Source organism: Zootoca vivipara, chromosome 5 (genome assembly GCF_965207765.1).
Source record: "Zootoca vivipara chromosome 5, rZooViv2.hap1.1, whole genome shotgun sequence".
NCBI classification, from domain to species: Eukaryota; Metazoa; Chordata; class Lepidosauria; order Squamata; family Lacertidae; genus Zootoca; species Zootoca vivipara.
This window is the reverse complement of record NC_142588.1, coordinates 56,766,054-56,788,199: the sequence shown is the minus strand read 5'-3', so window position 1 is coordinate 56,788,199 and position 22,146 is coordinate 56,766,054. Positions and strand designations below refer to the sequence as shown.

The 22,146-nt window shown below is 40.3% G+C and overlaps 1 protein-coding gene and 1 long non-coding RNA gene across 2 annotated transcripts; one reads left to right on the top strand and one right to left on the bottom strand.

Annotated features, from left to right (window-relative positions):
* Positions 1–593: 593 nt before the first annotated feature.
* Positions 594–3,510, bottom strand: LOC148685687 (uncharacterized). The gene is made up of 2 exons (XR_015950253.1): positions 3,014–3,510; positions 594–2,719 (listed from the first exon to the last, which is right to left on the bottom strand). It is a non-coding gene; the product is annotated as an uncharacterized LOC148685687 (long non-coding RNA).
* FAM168B (family with sequence similarity 168 member B) lies at positions 2,694–17,981 on the top strand. Its single transcript, XM_035133511.3, has 7 exons — positions 2,694–2,926; positions 7,637–7,717; positions 11,107–11,190; positions 13,668–13,810; positions 15,238–15,415; positions 16,500–16,624; positions 17,581–17,981. The coding sequence occupies exons 2-6, from the start codon at positions 7,648–7,650 to the stop codon at positions 16,610–16,612; spliced, it is 588 nt and encodes a 195-aa protein (XP_034989402.1). The 5' UTR covers positions 2,694–2,926; positions 7,637–7,647; the 3' UTR covers positions 16,613–16,624; positions 17,581–17,981.
* Positions 17,982–22,146: the final 4,165 nt, after the last annotated feature.

The following is a 22,146-nucleotide window of genomic DNA, read 5'->3' as shown; positions in this document are numbered from 1 at the left end:
TGTGACACCTTAAATACAAACTTCAAACCTCTAATTTCTTGAAATATTGTTGGGAACCACTCTGAGACCTGCAGGTATAGGGCAGTATACACATTTAATAATAATAAATAATAATAAAATATTTCATGACTTCATATTGGCCCACTTGGGAGAGAACAATAGTGACTGAATCTGTGGTTGGAACTGACAAATGGGAAATTTTCCCTTGCCAAGGTGCTTTTAAAGCAAAATGTTTCGGCTCTGGTTTTGAAGGAGGGGGGGTAGGGTAATTACATAATTATTTTTTGCTTTTGTCCAACAACAAAACAATCCAAGGAAACACAAGGGAGAGGATTTAGGTTTTTTTCTGAAATGCAACACACACCACAAACTGTTAAAACTATTCCAAGATCCAGGAAAGCTAGGATATGCAAACAAGGCTTGCTGGATCAGGGCCTATGGAAATAGCATGTATATATGCAGCCTTTTGCACAAGTCATAAACCAAGAACAATGAGATGATACCATAACATCCTAGAATTAAAACCTATGAGTTAAAATATCACATATACACTTTACCTAAGATTCTTTATTCATCAACAATATTTCAAGAAATACAAGAAAAAATTTCTTTATTTTTCATAAATCAAAGAAAAAACTTCACAATAAATAGTTCAGCTCTAAATCTACAGTACAAGAAGGACAGTTCAACACACAGTAAAGTATGCTTAGGTACACTGATATCAGTGGGGTTAAATATGCTGGAAATAAGGGTTGTGAATAAGGCTGTGCTTCAGGACCAATGACTGCTACAAAAAAGGCAGCTCCCATTTCTCAGCAGCATGTCCCAGATGCAACATCCAGGAAATTCTGATGAAATTAAATTACTGCCACCACTGCCAAAGGCAGCAAGCAAATATGATATTGCCAAATAAATCATGAAACAATGCTGAAAATGAATAGAATGAAATGAACATGTTTTTCATGCACACCCAAATGTGTGAAAGGTAGGGGACCACCACAGAGAAAGCAAGGTATGTTCCTTCTCACTTCCTTAATATAATTTGTATGAAAGATATTACAGTAAAACATTATTGATTTGAATGCTCTCATATTCTCTTTCTTATACAGAATGCCTAAACATATTTTATTGGTTAAGAATGGCAGTTACAAATAGATAAGATTTATAAATGCATACGTGTGTGAGAGGTTGTTTTTTTGTTTTGTTTTTTTACAGTAAGATGCACAGGTTTGCAGTGCATTTCTAAAGACACACACCTTTATTTCCTTTCAGCAATTTCCAGAAGGCAAGTCGTGTTAGACCAGTGAAGAGTCTTGGGGCACCTGAAAAATTAACTTTATTATGTTATTCTATATTATTATGTAAACGTTTGTGTATTAAGTGTTGACTTCATCAGAATCCCCTTTTCATATGTGTTCGGACATTTGCCCCAACTCACAAATGCTGAATCCGTGGACAGTGGCATACGTATATGCAAGCCCTGTGCCCAACACCCCACCTCAATGCTTCTCTGCTCAGCACTCAACCTATCCTACGCTGAGCACGGAAGATCTGCAGGGTCTTTTATTTGCACTGATTTCAATGTGAGTAGAAATCTCTTTGTGATTTAGGAACCCAATAAAAACCCTTTCCCCCGTTTACAATTTTAGCCTTCTAGCACCCTCCTTATCCGCCTTGTAGCTATTAAACTGTATTATGGGCAATCATTATCATACAGGAATGAGTCACCTTGGCTCCAAAACACCAGAAATAGTTATGCAAGCATGTCCTCTCAGGAAGGTGGCTGGCTGCAATAAGCATCTCTTTGTGCTCTTAATCAATATTGGGATAGCTACCCGGCTCTAACATTTTTAAAAACTCCCTGGTCTCAAAATATTCAGTGCAAAAGAATCCAGAATATGTTGAAAGGATTGTATAGCTTAAATCTTAACTGACTGCATTGCAGCATTTTATTTTGATCGTGAACCAAGATTGTTTCTTTCTCCAACTGCACAGCCTCCATGAGAGAAACAGGTAGTGGAAGGAAGGAGGAGGACAGGCTCCTGAAGTGATTGTAACCCCGGAAATTTTCCCCTCTCCTCTGTCTTTTACACCTTATACATTTATTAGGCCAACCAAAATAACACAGAATTGCACGCAAGCTTTCGAGTTCTGCAAGGGGAACTAGCCCAAGCTCAATTCCCGAGCATGTCGAGGAAGGGTCGACAAACGCTGCCAATCAGTGCAGACAACACCGAGTTAAATAGGCCATCAGCCTGCCTCGGTATAAGCAGCTTCCTCTCTCCTCCACTCCCGCTCCGATAGTCAAAGACAATATTGAGCATGTGCCTTACAGGTGCAAATGACCCTGAGAAAGCGGGCGCCGGCGCCCACGCGCCTCCAGCCTCCTACACGTGACCAGCCCTGAGGCCACCTAAACAAATAGCAATTAAAAAACACAAACAGCCGTCGGCTCCTTTGCTTCTTTCCAGTTTGAGGGGGCGGGCGGGGGGGGGGAGAGAACAGCAGAGCGCGACGGCTCCTCCGACCACGTGACAGGGAACCGCAGCGGCAGCGAAGGCGCCTTTCTCCCCCCGCACGTGACAGCGGTTTTCTGCTCGCTTTGGGGGGCTCCAGGCGCGCGCGGCTCTCGTCGCCGCCGCCGCCGCCGTCCATCCTCTACATACCCAGCCGACGGGCGGATGTGACGTTTCGGGCCGCTAGGTTGCTGCGCAGTTCTCTGGAAGAGAGAGAGAGAGAGAGAGAGAGAGAAAGATACGGGAAGGCGCAGGCAGGAAGGGCTCGTAGTTGTGGTAGCGGCAGCTCCAGGCGGCACTAACACACACGTACACCTCGCCCAGGCTCGGCACCCTCCCGCCTCAGGCCCCGAGAGCGAGAGAGCGACAGCCGGGTCGGGGCCGCCGCCGCGACGAAGCGCCGCAGTCTGGTAAGCGAAGGAGCGGGCGCCCTCCCCCCCCCGCGCTCCGCAGCCCCTGCCCTGAGGGAAGGCCGAGGTGGTCGGCCGTCCTCGTACCTGCAGCTCCCGGCCTCTGCAGCCTTTCGGGGCCGCGGCCGGAACAGCTGCCCGGCTGGCTCCCTCCCCTCGGCTGGCCTAGTCGCTCCCCGGCGGCGCTGCAGTTCCCTTGCAAGGCCCCGGGCGAGGGATGCTTGGCCGAGGCAAGGCCGGGGCCGCAGCCTAGCGCAGACTCCGCGCCCGCGGGCGACGTGCAGCAGCTCTGCTCGTCGCGTTTTCCGAGGGCGATCGGCCGCTTTCGTTTCTCCGCACATTCCCCCCCCCTTCCTTTCCCTTTCTGCACCTAGCCGTGCTGTTTAACGGCGATGCTTTGCGGGCGCCTTAGCTCTCCTCAGTCTTTCTCCCCCTATTTTGTGCCCGGGTGGAGCGGGGGGGGGGAGAGGTCGCTTTAAAGGCTTTTCTCGGCCTAGCTTTAGGAGCGGGGGCGGCTGCGTCTCTTGCACAGAAAAGGATCTGCCCAATTGCCCTGGAATTTCTTGGGCCGCTTACTTTTCCCTGACGCTCCGCGGTGACAAAGAAAACGGCGTTTTAGGATTTAAACCGGTTTGCGCTTATTGGAGGCGGTTGCTGAGAGAGACGATCGCGCCCGTTATACCTACCGGCTGTGTCTTTCAAGGCTCAGTCTTGAATAACGTGGGTGGGCTTCGTGGGTCTCGCGTGTTTAATGACAGCAGGCCTGTCTGTGCACGCTGACATGGAGGTAACTTGCACTGGAAGCAGTTGATGGCTTTTTAACATAGACATGTGGACCAGACTGCACGGCTATTTTCTTATCAGGCTATTTTCTTATCACCCTACGGTGCCACTTAATGCTTCCAAATAAACATGCAGGATTGGGCTGCCCATCACTTCATTTAGGCATATGTTGTATATGCACATTGTGAGACTTGCTATGTATGTTTCGGAGCAGTTTGCCAAAGAGGTTCAAGTGTCCTTGCAATATGTCACTGGTTAACTTGTTTAAAGCAGGTCCAAATCTTGTCTTAACAGCCATGTTCCTTAAACTGGATCCTTTAAATATCTGTTGGACCTTAGTTTCCTTATTTGGGTATACCAATTTAGGTTTCACATGTGCACAGATAAGGCAGATCTTCCTTGAAATGGCTCTCTAAGTCCAAAAATCAAATACAGAATACACATAATGATACCCTCATGATGTTTTCCTTAATTTTTTAATCCAACTTGTTCTATAATAAAAATTGAGCACTTGAAGGCCTTTTAGACTGATTTGCAGTAGACTGGTAGCACTTGTTAAAATACTTTTTAATGACATTATAAGCTAAAGAATATGTTTGTGTTGTCTGTTTTAATTATTATCAAGTATGGTTTGAGGGTTTTCTTAATAACAATATTTGGCTCTTGTCTGCTCATCTTAATCTAATCTCTAGGATTTAAATCATACAGTAATGGAGAAACATTGCTGCCATGTGTACTGCCTTCATTTTAACCTTACTCAGAAGGGGGTAGATTGGAGTTTGCTTTGTTTTTTTGAATACAAGCTAACATGCAGACAAAGTGCCCTCACATCTGGCATTTGAGCTTTTCTTTTTCTATATTTGTGCCATCTATATCATGCTTGAATAAACCAAATGCCTTACATTGCAACTTAGCTTGTCATTGTCATAACCCTGAGCAGTAACTCATTTGTTTCTGTTAGTTGTTCTTCACTATGACTATACCCTTTCCAGCTGTTTCTGCTGCAGTTTTCCTTTTTGTCAATTCTCTGGCCATTTGCATTCAGTTCCAACTTCTAGGCAGCAGAATATTACTGTTTTTACTTTTCTTTTAACTATTGTTTCTTCCCTATAACTTTCCCTATCTTGCAAGACCTACTGCCACTCTTGTCTTGTCTTGTGTTATCAGGGAACCCCCATAACTTTTAACAACATCTCTTCTTCTAAAACCTAAACACATACATTTTATTCTTTAGGTTGCTTATTTTTTGAAGAGACATGAGGATTTAAACATAATCATAAAAATGTAAGATGTTGATAGTAGCACCCTACTAATTTGACTAGACTTTCTGTCTTCTCAGATAGAATCTTTTTAGAGAAGCCTATAATTGTAAATGTTATAAAAGTTTGAAGCTCATAAAACAGCAGAACTTCTCAAACATTGTTGTCTGTGGGATACATGCATTTCACCCTTCAGGCCAAAAAGAGTCTAGATATATATTTACCCATATATGTATGCTTTCTGTTAATCAAACAGCTTCATCTTAGCTCAGTTTATCTTACCCAGTTTCACAACTAATTTCATCAAAATGTTGTGGAAGGATTATTGGCAGAAGTGGTATTTAGACACTAAAGGTCAGTTTCCTTGTTTTCTAATCTTGTGTATTAAACATAATTTATAGACTACTTAATCAAAAGAGAAACATCTTTAAGCAGTTTGCATAAAGTAGAATAAATAAAATGTTTATTTAAAAATAACGTCAACAAGTATACATTTTTTTAAAAAAATGAGTATACTTTCCTAAACAAATAAGTTTTTATCAGGTGTCAGTACAGTGAAGGTACCTGCCTGATGTTAGTAGGCAGAGAGTTCCAGAGCATTAGTGCTGCACACTTAAGATTGATTTCTTGCTGATATAGAAATGAACATTATAAGAATAATCTTGCATTTAAGGCTTTAAGCTGTGGAAGAACCATCTCAGAGCCATTGACCCAGGTGCAAAGCTCTCACTTTTCTATAATTTTCTTCAGAATTATGGAGGTACAATACTTGTTTGGAATTCTGTTCTGTAAACTATTATTGTCACTATGTTAGTTTAAATGAATATTTTTTTATTATTCAAATGCTGTACATTCTGGTCTTTAAAAAAAAATGCTAGGGCCAGAGACAACTTTACCAGCATTTTGCAATGTAAAATTATTATTTTTGATGCTGTTTCTCTTATGCCCCAGTCTTAAGTGCACTGAAGGAAAGTAGGTTCTATTGACATCAGTAAACTAATAACATAAGATGTCTGCAATCCAGAAGAGCTAAATTGCTTTTTAAGTACTCTGAAAAGTGTGAAAAGCACTCCAGTGATTCAGTTCTGAAATGTCTTGAGTTGAAAATGAAGACACAGTTAAGGTGCTTACACATCCCTCATATTTGCACCCTTGAGTATTGTGATCAGTGTTCTACAACTGTAACATCCAATCATTTCAAACCTAGAGTCTACTTTTCAATAATTGCTTGCAACACAGGCCATAACGGGGATTTTTAAGAATATAAAGAGACAAAATTGGGCTTTTGTCTCTCCAGTTACCAGATGTGACTGAGAACAGGGATACTTACTTTTAAAGAAGTGGAATTTTGGCAAGGATAGTTTGTCATGAAAGGATGAAAGAACGGCAGCTGCCTAAATTTCTTCTTTACACAAATATTAAAAGTACAAACACCCTATCATAGCTTGCTGTTGTCATGCATATATTGACAACCCGTCATTAACTTAAAGCCATAGTTTATGAAGTTTATGAACCATTACCCATATGTAGTCTGGGGGACTTAGCTTCGTTTCCAAAATGAAATGTGTAAGCTTGATCTTATATGCTGTAGTGTGTATTGATTTCAATTACATGGATGGATGAGAAAACCATTCCACTTGCGCTGTTTCAACTGTCATTGAGATTAATCATAGTTTGTTTCTGATGGGGCACCAAACTGCAATTAATCTAAAATGGAAGTGGAGGCTTGTGGTCACCTTCTTGTCCCCATGCCAGAGGAGCGGGAAAACACTCAGGTCAGAGGCTTGTTCTCATAATACTGAACCCTGACTTAAACTATGCTTGAACGCACTCACACATCATGGTAGGTATTGCCACTGGTGTCTCACCTTATATTTGTTGTGCTCTACTTCTTGACTGAACACCAAGAAGCCATTTGTTTAGTACATTTATAGTCCGCATTTTTTTTCCATCATAAAACTGCAGGCGACATACATTGAGCTCCCAGATAGTTTCCCAGCCAATCAGCCATCAGGCTGAAAACTGCTCAATTTCTCCCAGATAGTTGCATTATGAACTTCACACGATGGCAAGACATGCTGTAATGAGTAAGCTCCATAGGTCACAGTGGGGCTTCTTTTTGCTCTTGGCAGACACCTTGTTTTCAAAAGTAAAACCACACTATGAACCACACTTCAAAATGTAGTGTCAAAAACTGCTTGTCTCATCTTTGACAGTTGTGCTCATCTACAATGCTTTAGACTGCAATCCCAAGCCTACTTAATAAGAGAGCAAGTCATTAACCCTTTGTGATACTGAGTGAATAAATGTGTTTGGGATTACACTATTTGAGGTGTGCCATTTTGTCTACCTGTTATAAATTAAAGGCCACTCTTGAGAAGTGGTTCTTTTTTAGATAGCAGTATCAACTGTTGACAGTTTTATTGCATCTCATGTAATACATGCCCAGATATCAAGAAAGGTGCAACATATAGCCATATATGTTAACAAAATCTTAGTTGCACAATTAAAATAAAGAATTTATTAAGAGGGACTTCGTGGCAAGCACATGCCAGAATAATGAAAATGTAGTTGATAATATTGGATTCCTACTGCTTCACATGTTAGTTGAACATTGATGACTAAGACTCCCTATTCTTTTTCTAAACAAATGTTTCCCCCCCTATAGTTGTCGAAATCATGAATCCTGTTTATAGTCCTGGATCATCTGGGGTTCCCTATGCAAATGCCAAAGGAATTGGTTATCCAGGTATGTAACCGAATCTCTTAAATGTATTACCTGGGTGCTTTCTATTAATCAAACTGGACATTGTAGTAAACCTAACTTCATGATGCATTGGTGTAGAGTAGTAGCAGTTACTCCCAAGTAAGTACCCGAGTGACAAACTTCACATATAGACTGTGGACTGCGCAAATAGCTCCAGAGAGAAATGTGGACTGAGTGTTGTCATGTCATGTCAGAACCACAGGGGCATTTTATTTGGCTGTAAGGGCCGCCACAAACAGAGGATTGCTCTTGGACTGTACCATCTTCCAGAATCCAGAAGGTCAAGGGAATGTTCAATGCCTGCACTGTAAACCTATGTCTAGGCAGAGAGCTGTGCTGATATAGGTTCTGCCCTTTTGAGGCCACAAGGAATGGGAAGGACCATATATAGTGTTTGGGTTGGGGGAGACACTTTTTCCTACCTCTGCATTTCTGAAAGCTGCAATTGATTTGAACATTAGTTTAAATTGCTGGTTTCTAACTGTTTTAGCTTAAACTAACCTTTCTTATATGGCAACATATAAACAACTTACTGTTTCATGCAGTTTGATTATTATTATAATTAATTTCATTTCTATACCATTCATATTTTAAATCTCAAAGCGGTTTACAACACATTAAAACATCAGATAAAGCAATCCAGAATAAAACAAGTCAAGCTTCAAGCTCAGTTCCTTCTCTATGTGACATTTTGCTTTTGCAATATTTATTTACCTACTTAATTTATATAGCTGTTCCATAGCAGAAGTATTCTAGGAACCCAGTGTGGTTAGAATGTTGGACAAGGACCTAGGAGATCAGAGTACAAATCCCCACTCAATAATGAAGCTAACTGGATGACCTTAGGCCAGTCACAGCCTCTTAACCTACCTCACAGGGTGTTGTGGGGATTAACAATCAGGCTAAGGCCACAATTTGGTTTTTCATGATGTGTGAACCCGGCCAGTTTTGAACTTGCTTTTTATTTTGAAAGGAATACATACAAATAGAAAAATGCTTTGGATGCAGGCTTAACCTTTGTCCTGTAAATAACTGCAGATAAGAGAACACAGGAAGGGCCATAGCTCAGTGGCAGAGCATTTGCTTTCTATTCGTATGGTCCTAGGATTGTTCCTGGTAAAGCTGGGAAAGATTCCCTGCCTGAAACCCTGCAGAACTGCTGCTAGGTCAGTGTTGACATTACTGAGCTAGTTGGGCCACTGGTCTGATCCGGTAGCTTCCTGTGTCCCTAACATCATTTTCTGCCAGTGTGTGTCTTTAAAGCATTGTGCTTTTCACCCTTTGTTTCTCCATGTAGAAGTGCTTAGTTAGCCAAAATAGTCTGCTGTTGCTGTTGTCTCATTTCAGGCATTGAAAATATATATTCAAATGCTATTATAAATTATTATTTTATAACTCATTTAAATATCTCCCTATTTTAAAAATTAGTTGAGAGTGAGGATATTATGGGTGACTTTAATATTATTTAGAGATTTTTTTTTATTTTTTTATTTACCTTTGTGTTGCTTTCCGCAAAGAATTCCTGAAGTGGCTCATATTAAATACTACAAAACATAGAGCATACATCAGTTTAAAAAGGTTTGTCCACAAAAATGAGTCATAAAGCAAAAGACTCCACCCAGCAGCAGGGTTTAAGGATCTGTTGCTGAATTTTTTTTTACACACATAGGCTCCTACAAACCACAAGAGTCCCTAGTATCAGTGCTACTTTGTAATCTGGAAAACAGTTTTCTGAATACATAGGGAAAGTGCTATACTGGGTGGTATAATATTGAAGGTCCTAGCATTTACAATTTACTGTGTATTACATGGATGGGAGTGCTTTACAGTTCTCATCCTCTAGCATCTAAAATACAGTTAATTGGACTTTGGAATTAGCAGAATACACAAGTAGTTGCATATAACTGCAGAGGGTTTTTTTTAAAAAAAAATCTAGAGAGTTGGGATGGCTTTGCACAGTATAGGTTAAGGATAGACACCTGCCATTCTGTAGCCTATGCATCTGGCTGGCATCCACACCTGACCACAACTTCCTGATGCATGGACAACAAACACAATGAAATAGATCCATAGCCATTTTATATGTGGCAATGTACTATATCAGGGGTAGACAATCTAAGGCCCGGGGGCCAGATGCAGCCCAATCACCTCAATCCGGCCAGTGGATAGTCTGGGAATCAGCCTGTTTTTACATGAGTAGAATGTGTCCTTTTACTTAAAGGCAGCCCTGTTTAGGGACGTTTTTAATATTTAATGCTGTATTGTTTTAACACTCGATTGGGAGCCGCCCAAAGTGGCTGGGGAGACTCAGCCAGATGGGCGGGGTATTATTATTATTATTATTATTATTATTATTATTATTATTATTATTATTATTAAAATGCATCTCTGGGTTTTTTGTGGGGGGCTGCCTGGTGTTTTTACATGAGTAGAATGTGTGCTTTTATTTAAAATGCATCTCTGGGTTATTTGTGGGGCATAGGAATTCGTTCATCCCCCCCCCAAAAAAAATACTCCCACCCACCACATGGTCTGAGGGACGGTGGACCGGCCCACAACTGAAAAAGGTTGCTGACCCCTGTACTATACAGGTGAAACTCAGAAAATTATAATATCGTCGAAAAGTACATTTATTTCAGTAATGCAACTTATTATTTCTTTTTCTTTTAACTTTTACAAATGCATTCTTTTGGAAATCCCACAGTAATAAAACAAATAGTTGCGAAAACACAAAAATAAATAAAAATAAACATCGCTATTACATTTCATTAATTACATTCCATTTATAATTGACCCGCCTAATGACAAATAATTACAATTACAACAAATAAAGGCTTGACATATCTTGCTTTGCATGTCATGCATCTATCTCATATATTGGTTTCACCTTTTAAGTTGCATTACTGAAATAAATGCACTTTTTGACACTATTATCATTTTCCGAGTTTCACCATAATACATTTGGTTTATTGTTAATGCCTATCCTATGAAGAACTCTTCAGAAAAGTGGCTACATTGCACTGTATAATTTCAACCTCTTTTTGGCTGACTGAAGCAGTTTTTTAAATATTTCTGCAGTTGGCCTGGAAGCATAGGGGTTAGATGGCCATGATTAGACATGTCCTGTAGCCTTACAGCTGGCTAGGGTTAGAGGGGTTTAGAGTCTAACAGCATCTGGAGGGCACGACATTGGATGCCCCTGGTTTATAGCCTGAAGCCTCACAATATTAATCATGGGCTTGATTACATCACTGAGATACAATTGAAAGAAGTCAGGTTCACCTTATTTTAATTAGTTGTAAGCTTGGAAAACAATACAAGTAGATCATTGGAGGTATTTTTAAAAGTAATTTTCAACTGTTTTCTCTTAGCTGGATTCCCAATGGGCTATGCAGCTGCTGCTCCTGCCTATTCTCCAAATATGTACCCTGCAGCAAATCCTACATTCCAAACAGGTATGTATGCAGACATGTCGAAGTCAACCATATACTGTAAAGCATTGGGTGGGAATGGTGATATTTTTTGGCATCTGCTTAGGATTTCTGAAACAAAGAAACTGAGTAGCCAGACTTTTTGTTGTTGCTACGTTTGAGAGAGGAGTGTGACAGACAGAGGTAACAGGTTTATCTTTCCCCAGCTCCATGCTAGGTACTGTTGCATCCATGGCATTTGTCTGTCATGTACTCTGGATCTGTGAGAGTTAATTAGGACAATTCCACCGCTCCCGTTTCCCATTGATTCTGGGAGGCATGATGCTGAGGGTTGGAATATGAGGTTAAATTGCCATCTGTCATGGATGCCTTAGTTGAGATTCCTGCATTGCAGGGGGTTGCACTAGACGGCCCTTGGGGTCCCTTCAGTTCTATGATTTCTTCCCTCTGTGTGTTGAAGGCAACCTCGTTCCCTGTTGAGAGACATGAGGATGGTAAATATTGGGTATTGCCTGCAGTAAGGTTCTGTGATTAGGTGCTCATTAGCGGGCGAACGTGCAAGAGAGGGTTCTGCCTCCTGTGTACTCTTCCAGTTGATGTTCTTCAGCTTAGTTCCTACTCTCCCTTATCCTTTGCAACTGGTTATTCACATATTGAGGAAGATAAGCCTAACCCTTATCATCCAATGTAGGGAGTTGCAATGGAACACTATCTGCATTTTGTTTGTTCTGTTTTTTGTCTTTTACTCTTATCCTGTGAAGATAAATGAGTCATAGGTTTTTGGCAGTAAGATGAAGAGGAGAGTTGCGTATTCACCAGCATGTATTCCATGTTCCTTTCTTCATGCATCACAGAGTTTACTGGGGTTTGCCCAAGGGGGCTTCCTGGTTACACTGTGTATTCTTTCCTTGGTATTCCCTGCATGTGGGGATACTGCTACAACCTATTGGGTAATGGACTGTTTGCCAGTGCACAGTATCCCTGATTGTTGTTGCTGGGGGTGGGGTGGAGAAGGAAGGTGCACTGCATAGCCATTTTTTTCCTTGATTGTTGGAGCAAAAGGTGGTCAAGGGTTGTTTGAACCAAGGTCCCCTCACTGTATGGGGCATCCCTCCATTTTTAAAAAAATAATTGTGCCTTGTCCTTCCAGCATCACATCCTACTCAATTTTAGAATTAGCCACCATCCTCCTGAGCACCTTTCCCCCCCTCCTGGGGTTTTAGCAACCAGGTTCAGATCTGTTCTGGATCCATGATTATTGCTTTTCTCTCTGTGTGTATTTGTATTCCAAGATCTAAAGAAAGTTATTCTAAGAGATTATTACAAGATGAGTGTTGTTCATTTTCCCTATATCTCCCCATCCCCCCATCTCTCCATCCCCCCCCCACCCCTGAAGTGCATAACTTAGTGGTAATACTGGTACCACGATGCTTCTAGCTAGGTGCATGGCAGCTATATTAACCAAGTGATATGAATCATGGGTATCAGAAATCTGTATAAAAAACTCCAAAATGGATTCTGTAACCTAACTTCAACCACAATCAGTTTTGCAAAATGGACAGACTTGTTTTGTTTTACTTAGTTAGTTATAAGTATATACACTGCTATTTGTTAAATAAATAAATAAATAAATAAACCAGAGTGGTTTATAACTATACATAGGTAAAGGGGCCCCTGACCATCAGGTCCAGTCATGTCCGACTCTGGGGTTGCGGCGTTCATCTCACTCTATAGGCCGAGGGAGCCAGCGTTTGTCCGCAGACAGCTTCCGGGTCATGTGGCCAGCATGACAAAGCTGCTTCTGGCGAACCAGAGCAGCGCATGGAAACGCCGTTTACCTTCCCGCCGGAGCAGTCCCTATTTATCTACTTGCACTTTGACGTGCTTTTGAACTGCTAGGTGGGCAGGAGCTGGGACCGAGTAACAGGAGCTCACTCCGTTGCAGGGATTCGAACCGCCGACCTTCTGATCAGCAAGCCCTAGACTCTGATTTAACCCACAGCGCCACCTGGGTCCCTATAACTATACATAAGCCTGATAGAACAGAAAAGTTTTCAGCACTTGTTTAAAAGTTGAAAAAGAAGGGGGGCTGCTGAATCTATTGGCAGAGTATTCCAAAGTTATAAATATTTGCTGCCTTGTATTATTATTTTTAATCTGGTAAATAAAGTACAACATTTCTGTTTTGCTTTACCTAACTGTTGTAGTTTACCTAAAACCCAAGTACTTTATTGACCAACCTTAATACCTTTACCACTCTTTTCTGTTGTTGTTTTTATTGTTATTGAATTGTGTGTGGTAGCAGATTCTATTTTGCTGGAAAATTTAATGGATTTTACTAATTCTTGTGGTTTATTAATCTGCTTGATTGTTAGAAATTATGAAAGCATGTGTGTGCATTCAAACAGCTTAATGGAAGGCTTACATTTGTGCCCAGGTGTGTTAAATAAATCTGATTAAAGCTCAGCAAAAAGATTAAATTTGGTTTTCTCTGTTTATAGGTTATACACCAGGCACACCATATAAAGTCTCCTGTTCACCTACCAGTGGTGCAGTGCCTCCCTATTCTTCATCACCCAACCCCTATCAGACTGCAGTGTATCCGGTTCGAAGTGCCTATCCACAGCAGAATCCATATGCACAGGTAAAAAGTATAGATTTACTGCTGCATTAATTCTGTAACAGTTCAGAATGCTATTCTTCTCTACTCTGTTAGTATTTTCCGTAGAATCAGTGTGTTGTGCCAAAAGTTTTGACTTTGGTTGCTCTCACTTTACATTATTTCGTTAGGTTACTGTACTTGTGGGAACATCTGATTTTTCTGAGCATTATCATTCTTGGAAATATGTGGTGATGTTATTGTTTTGGTAGATATGGCTGCTATGTGGCAAGGGCACAGTAGTTCAGTAATGCAGGCCACGTATACCAGTATCAGCATGGAAATTTTATAAATCAATTCTTTAAAAAAGGTTCAGTTGAATGATTTGAAGGAAAGTACATGAAACAGTAAACTTGCTGCAGTTAAGGAGACCTGGGTCTGATCAGTGCCTGAGTGAGAGACTCCTTGAGAACCATGTGTATGTTGTCTGGAGTACCATGGAAGAAAGATTTGCATTTATATAAATATTAAATGATCTCTTTTTAAAATGGGGCCTAAAATTACTTGCTTCAGCTGAAAAGGTTTTTTCTGTGCCTTCCACCCTCTCCTCTAGGTTCAATTTTTCACCTTTCCTCAAAATCTCTGCCTACAAATAACTGAGATGTAAACCTGCAACTGAGTTTTGCCACTCAGATGGCAAGTAGGGACATTGCGCATATTAAGACTCCACGGATATAAAAACACAGATGTAAAAAGGGAAGACCAGGCTATAATCCTTCCCCTGGGTGTCTAGATTTCTGTGTGCAAGGAATCTTTTAGCTTTATGCAAGTCCCCAGATGCAGGTGGTGTACTTCACCAGATCCACATATAAATATATACCTAAAGCTACCTTCCTGTGCACCCTTTCCTAACAGTTGTCAGAGTGGGGTCATTTCAGGCAAAAATAAACATGCATAGAAACAGGCTTGTGAAAAATGTTTGTTTTCTCTTAAGAGAAATAGTTGCAAATACAAACAATAGACATAAACTTCTAGATTCTGAATTACTGCCTTGTGGCAAGCAGGGCAAAGCAAAAAAGAAAGATAACCCCGCTTTATTAAACTATCCCAAAGATTTAAGCTGATAAAATTACAGGATCTCAGTACAAAGGTGATCTTGCTTTTTGGAAACAAAATGTGAGACTTCAGGTGTGAGAATAGTGACAGTTCAATTAGAGATTAACAAGGCAAGTGTTGTGGTTTGTTTTCTTTTTCAGGGGTCCAACTCACACCTGAGTTGTAATGTCAGAGGAGGAAAGAGATGTAATTTTCTGAAATTGATCTCTCTTTCTCTCTCCCCCTCCCCCCCAACTCCAATTTATATCTGTGGTCTGTACTTAATGGTATTTTCCCTGAAATAGTTGTGTGTGCCCTTTTAGGATGCATGTAGTGGTGGCAAGGATTTTACTAAACCAACTATTTTTCCCCAACAGCAAGGCACTTATTACACACAGCCTTTATATGCAGCACCACCCCACGTAATTCATCACACTACAGTTGTGCAACCCAATGGAATGCCAGCAACTATGTACCCAGCACCAATTCCGCCCCCCAGAGGAAATGGTGTCACTATGGGAATGGTGGCTGGGACCACAATGGCAATGTCAGCAGGTAAATAGATTTTTCTTATATTGAATTCTGGGCCAGGGTCAGTATTTAGTCTCACTTGATAGCAATCAGTGTGGCTAGTTTGATATTGCATGTAAATTCTCATGCAACCTGTAATAAGTGGATATTGTATATCTGAACTTTCTTGGCTACCATGACTGATACCAATACTTTAAAAAAATGCCACTTGGAACTAGAAGTCAGATCATCCTGTAGCACTTGTTTCACAAGGTAATGTGCATTAACTACTCTGATTTGTCTGAAATCTGCTCCCCATACACTTTAGTGGTGGTTGGATTTTAACTTGAGACTTTGGCCTGGTTCACACATCGCTTAGTGTGGGGCTTAGTGTGGGGGTTCCAGGGGCAAAGATTGTGGCCACTTTACTCTTCCTTGGCTATTCTGCTGCTGCACTTCCCTGAGTCATGGCTTGACTTAGTGTGTTCTATGAACCAGGGGTCATGGTATAGCTTTCCACAGACTAACCGCAAGCTGTTTGCCCTATGGTTTACACAGCTTAAGGTCTGTCCAGGAGAGCTAAGCCATGATCCCAGGTTTAGACAACATGCTAAACGAAACCATGGTCACAGCCAGCAGAGCAATGGGGAGGCACAAAGTGACTTTGATCTCCTCTCTCAAATCTCACAGTTGTGTGTTCCTTCAGAGCCATGATTTGGCTTAGTTTGACTTGTGAACCTTGTCACCCAATTCTACTGATACATTTTATATGAAGCATTTTTATACAGTGGGGAAATACTGCAAGCTGAAGAGCTGCTCAGAGGATTTAGATGTACTTAGGGCAGGGAGTGGGAGAGTCCAACTATCTTCCTAAAAACCTTTCCTGTTCTATGTAACTCATGAAGCAGTTTTAAACAAGACACACTGTCTTAGCCCCAACCTGGGATGATATACCTGCTTCTGGGAGTGTAACTTTCTCTCCTTTTTTGCTACAAAATTGGGGCGGGGGGGGGGGGTGAGCCACAAGCTTGCAAAACAATGTTCCTTTTACATCCTATGTAAGTTTTTATAGATGTGTTGACTTCTAAATTAAAGCAACTTTATTATGAAAATATTTTTTGTTCCTCAGGTACCTTGTTGACAACGCATTCCCCAACTCCTGTAGCCCCACACCCAGTTACAATGCCCACCTATCGGGCCCCAGGAACGCCAACCTATAGCTACGTGCCCCCACAGTGGTGATTACCACACAGTGTAAGTACTGGCAAAGTTGTAACAATCATAGCAGCGTCTTTGCTAGAGATCAAGCACAAGTCACAGGATAAGTTATAACTTTTTCTGAGGTGCTTTTTTGATAGTAGGTGCTTTGGTATGTGTCACCTGTAAATGTCAGGCTTGGTTATATGTTCTTAAACATTGCTTGTTTCTGGGAAGGAACGTTTTACAAGCACAGCGGTTTGGATTTCTGAAAAGTGTCTTATATCCATGCATAGTTTTTCACTCTGTACGAAAGAAATTTAAAAATAAAATGAAGAAGCAGGATTTCTTTACATGGTTAAAGACCCACCTGTGTCACTTTTGTGCTTTGGGCTCCTTGGATGAATACTTGGCAGAGAAATTTTTGAATTCGGCATTCGGATTGGGAACTGTGTGGGCTTTAATGGGGAGTGCTGATGAGAGTTAGTTTCGGCTAACATCTGCACTGCCTCTTAATATGATCCAGCAACACATGGAGTTCCCTGATGGAAGGTTCTCATTAAATTTTCCCAACTATCTTAAAGTTAAAACAAGCTTTGAGCAGCTATTAATTGCCTGAAACGGGGCATTTACTGTTGATTTTTGCTTCAACATTTTACCTATATCTCTTTGACTGAGTATCTGATTACTCTGCTACAAATGTTCTGATCCATTTGCAGAATCTGTCTGTCTTGAGTCATGGGGTTTCTAGGCTTTCTAGTACAGGTTTGATAGATGAGCTCTGAAAGTGAAATCTGCTAGGTTAGATTGAGGAGGCAGACGGAAGAATAGGGTTATCTTGCTGTTGAGCACACACTATGAATCTGCCAGTTCTTGGCGAGTATATGGAACAAGGCGGGTCTGAGTGCAGAAGTAACTATTATGTGCCACATTTGAATTTTGACATTGCATGGATCTTGTTACATGAGGTCAGACGTTTACTTAGTTGCCTTCTTACCCTTCTTTGAATGTAGGTTTGAAGATGGGAGATATGCAATCAAGTAACTGAGGTTTAAAAGTTGGTGCTGAAGCCCTCATGCCTCCAACCAGGACTTAATTCTTCTGAATGCTTGCAATCCTTTGCTAAACACTAATTCCACATCACTGAAGATTTCCCAGTGCTGCATATCTTACATCTTGGAACTCCAGCAGTTAGTCTTAAAGCAAATCCTGTTTTGTGGACTGTCTTGCAATTTTTAGCTCATTATAATGATTAAAGGGAGTATAAATTTATTGATCATATCTAGTTGAATGCATGTCTAAGAACACACAAAGCTTGCTCAATCTACCTGCTGTGACTGATGCAAAAAAAAAAAGTCATATGCAAAATCCAAAGGAGCCGATAAGTATTTTACAATTTGTATCACTAAATGCACTGTTGTAATGTATGCAGGGTCTTAAGAGGTAGAATTGTGACAGTGATTTTTTTCATAGAAAAACATAATATACATTAGCAACTTTCAGTTGATGAAGGCACCAATTCAAGGGGGCACTGTTAAGTGATATTTTCCTTTCCTAGTTCAGTGACGGGAAAATTAGTTCATAGTTTGCAGAGAATCAGTTTACCAAGCATCCTTTTTTCCATTTCCTTTTTTTCCATGGGGAGGGGGTTAGATTCAGTGTTGCATAAGCATTCTTAAGGACAAGGATGAAATTTTGCAGGAAGTGTGGTTATCAGTGGCAAAAACAGCTTGTCTATAAATCATCAAGGTATATATACTTCATTAGAATATTAGGTGGAAAATCTATCTACATAATGGCTTACCTCCTTTTAAAAAAAATCAAATCACAGTTTTAAATGATACGTCCAAAAGAAATTTCCGCACTGCTGGTAGAATCAGATTTCCTTTGGTTCCAATCCCCACCCCACACCAAGATAATTTTTCTTATCAGTCCTGGTCAGCTAAAAAAATTTCAATTTCAACCAGTTTGCTTTTGTAAAATGTACTAATGTAAATAGGAAGGAATTCAACTACATGTTAGATATGGTAAAGGCAAACAAGCCATTTAAAAATATTTTACTTGGCTTGGTTTCCTCACAGCATAGATTATGAACAAAGGGTAGTAGGAGTCGTCGTGATGGAAGAGTTCCAAAAATGAGTACTGAATTAGAAAATGATCAAGTACAAAGACATTAATTAGTATTTTTGGCATAATCTCTTATCATATCCTTATTGCTTCCTAAGTTGCATTTAGAAGACAGTGAATTAAGAAAGCAGGTGCAGTGTTTCATTGCAGTGAGTGACTCCTGAATTCCTTGCCTATGACTTTTAAGTTTTTATAAAAGTTCCTAAGTCAATGCTGTGGGGAGATAGGGCTAGTCTTGGAACCCACTTGTGTACCAAAATTATTATGAGATTTTATTTTTAGTTTAGTTTACTTTCAGTGGTAAATGCAATCAAGGGCTTTCTTTAAATTGGCACCATTTAGGTAAACAGTAACAGGACATTATTTTCCCAGTATTTACGGGGTACAACAAATTTTGCTGTAAGTGGTTATAAAATGTTCCGGTAAAAGTTGGTATTTGTATGTTAGGTTATAGTGTTGGTAGACTACTCAAAAAGCTTCTTCTTTTTTTAATTGTGAGATTGAGTATCCCTGTACTTTACTTTGGGGTGATCAGTTTTTAAATCGCATTTAGCAGCTACTTCTGTGTAGTATGCATGCTGATTTTAATGCTGCCGTCCTTTATTTTCCTGGGGCAGGAGGATTCCACATCTCATATCCTTGTAGAGGTGAGGGCCTTGATAATTTTGTTTTATAATAGGCACTCTTCATATATATATTTTTTAATGTAAGGTTTCATAAAGTTAATTTTCCAAGGAGCACATTGTAGATGGCCCCCTTGATCCAAATGCCTTTAGCACAACAAATTTTTTTTTAATCTTGAGCACTTGTTGCAGTTTAGAAAGTCCCATATGCAGTGAACAATGACAACACAAAAAAATCCTACCCATACCATTTGGAGTTTGTACTGCTTTGGACGAGTCTGCTTAGCTATACCATTTGTGAAATTGATCTGTAAATCTTATTTTCGAAGTGCTCCACAGACCTAGTGATCATCCATTGTGGGCAAATGTCCATTTTAGCAAGTTTAGAATAAAAGATTTCTTGCCACAGATATGAGCATTGAAAATGGGGCTTTGTTGGGGACATGTTGAAAACAAATGTAAGCACGGCTGCCTTCAGTCTCTTAAATGCTCTGAGCTCTCTTCAGCTAATGCAGCACTTTGTGAATGGTAAGGACAAGTTATTATTTATTCTCCTCAAGCCCCAGATTTCTAAATGCTTCCTCTTGCTTTTTTGGACACAGCAATAGTAACAGCTTTCTAGGTGATCTCACTTGAGCACTTTTTTCTAAGTTGTGTTTTGGGATTCATCTGCAAGGGGCGGGGGAATAGTACTTTTTGCAAAAGATACTGCACCTTCCAGAAATTCTAATCTGTGGGAGGGAGGGAGGGAGGGAGAGGGCATTTTTTTGGGAGGTAGTTCCATACCTCCAGTACAGTCAATAGGAAAGTAACCAAAAGCACAGCGATGAGGGGGTGTATATAGCTTGGTATATTGTTGCAAATAATAAAAAGCATGAATATGAAACTGAAAATTTGTACTTCAAGTGGGTTATAGGCAGCAGGAGGTGTTGTGGAATTCTTTCTTCTGCTGTTTGTTCCATTCCCTGTTTTAGAATTCCAGGGCGGGGGGGGGGGGTTACGCATGGGTGGGTGGGGTAAAAACCTCAAATTTTTAGTATGTGGCTGCATTGGAGCTTCCCAGAAAGTTATAAAGGGAGCTAATGCAGTGTAGACAAGGCTCAAATCAAGCTGCTTTTTCAAATGAACGCAGCCTTAAATGTAATCAACAATTACAGCAATAACAGAAAAAAGGATCTGGGCTTTTAAACTTCAAAAGTTACGTTTTTAAATAATGTTCAAAGTATCATTTAGGAGACATTCCCAAGGTAGAGAACACAGTATTCTAAGTGTCTCTTTTTTTAAAAAAAAAGAGCAAAATAGCAAAATAGTCACATTCTATGGAAACATCATTTGCCTAAGAATTGGTAGATTTAGTCGGTGGTGTTTAGCACTAACCTACTGACAGGAAACTAAACCTCAATTATTAATCCTGATTATAAATGTGTAACTAAAATATTGTTGAAGGCTACAGAAATTCAAGTACTCTGACAAGCTCATAAAGTAACCATGAAAGGTAGCATGATGCTATAATGGAAATCTTGTTTGGTGGGATTCACTTCAGCTGAATTCCTGTAAATGAAAAGCCACTTAGAATGCAACACTTGTAATCTGGTTAAATTTTATGGAACAATATTTGCATAGGGATATTCCATGTCAGCTGATCTTCATAGATCCTAATTTCTGTATAGAACCCTGAATTAATTTGGCATATCTTTCTCCTATTCCTATGTGAATCAATTGAGCAGTGTTCCTGTTGGTTGAGCACAGTATTGTAAAGCTAGCTTAATTTGTTTTATTGAAATGCAGAGAAATTGGATGACACTGTTCTACGCAAAGCAGAATATCTAAATTGCTTATATGAAAATGGTGAGTTGGCACTCTTAGGTAAATATTTAGCGGCTGCTTCTGAAAGAAGTCGGCATCCATAGAGAGGTTTTAACTAACTTCTCGATAGTTGTGAGGCTCACCATAGCATTTCCTATTGGGTATCTCTGCTAGAATACATCAAATAGTACAAATGCCATTTCTGTCTTTGCATGTAAAGTACTAAGCCTCAAATCCAGAGTTCGGTTGTGTGGTTTCTTTTCCCGGGTGTGGGCACATGGAGCTTTTTCCAAGCTCCTTGCCTACTAACTTGAGTGGTGCTGTATAGATACTACTTTTTTAGCCTGTAAAACTTCCTTCATTCTGAAGAGGAGGAAGGTTGTGCAGGCAAGGAAGCTGCATGTGTGTTTTGAGTCATCTGTGAAGGATCTCTTTAGTCAAGCTGTAAGTCTTCAATAGAAATGGAAGGGGTAAAAGCTACATAAGCATGTTTTTGCATTAATATCTCAAACCAACAGGATTCTTGAACTGCCTTTTCAGGCTAGTGAAGGCCGGGGGGGGGGGGACCTGACCCTTTCTAATGTGACTTGGAATACATTTTGAGTATCGCAGTGTCAGGAGCCAACTTAGTGTATCAAAATATTCTAAATAGTTTTGACCTCTAATTACCCGACATGATCTGTGTGGTTTTTTCCAATCTGATGTGACTTTTGAGCACTTAGCAAGCAAACCGGGGAAGTTTCATTTAGCTTGCTGCTGTACAGACTTGTTTTAGTAGAATGGATTTGTTAGTGGGATTTTATTGTAGTGCTATTATTGGCTGCCCTTGTGGGGTGAAAAGGGGGAGTGCATGCAACAGAGGTGCAAGAGGCCCCAGTAATAGTGTTTGTTATGAAATAGACACAGGTTTCCTTTTTTATAACTTTTTTTTTAAAGAAGACTGTCTTAAAGCAGTTGTATTGGTACTTTTTCCAAGTTTAGGTCAATGTTGTCTTCCAGAACCAGTTTAAAGCATCATATCTG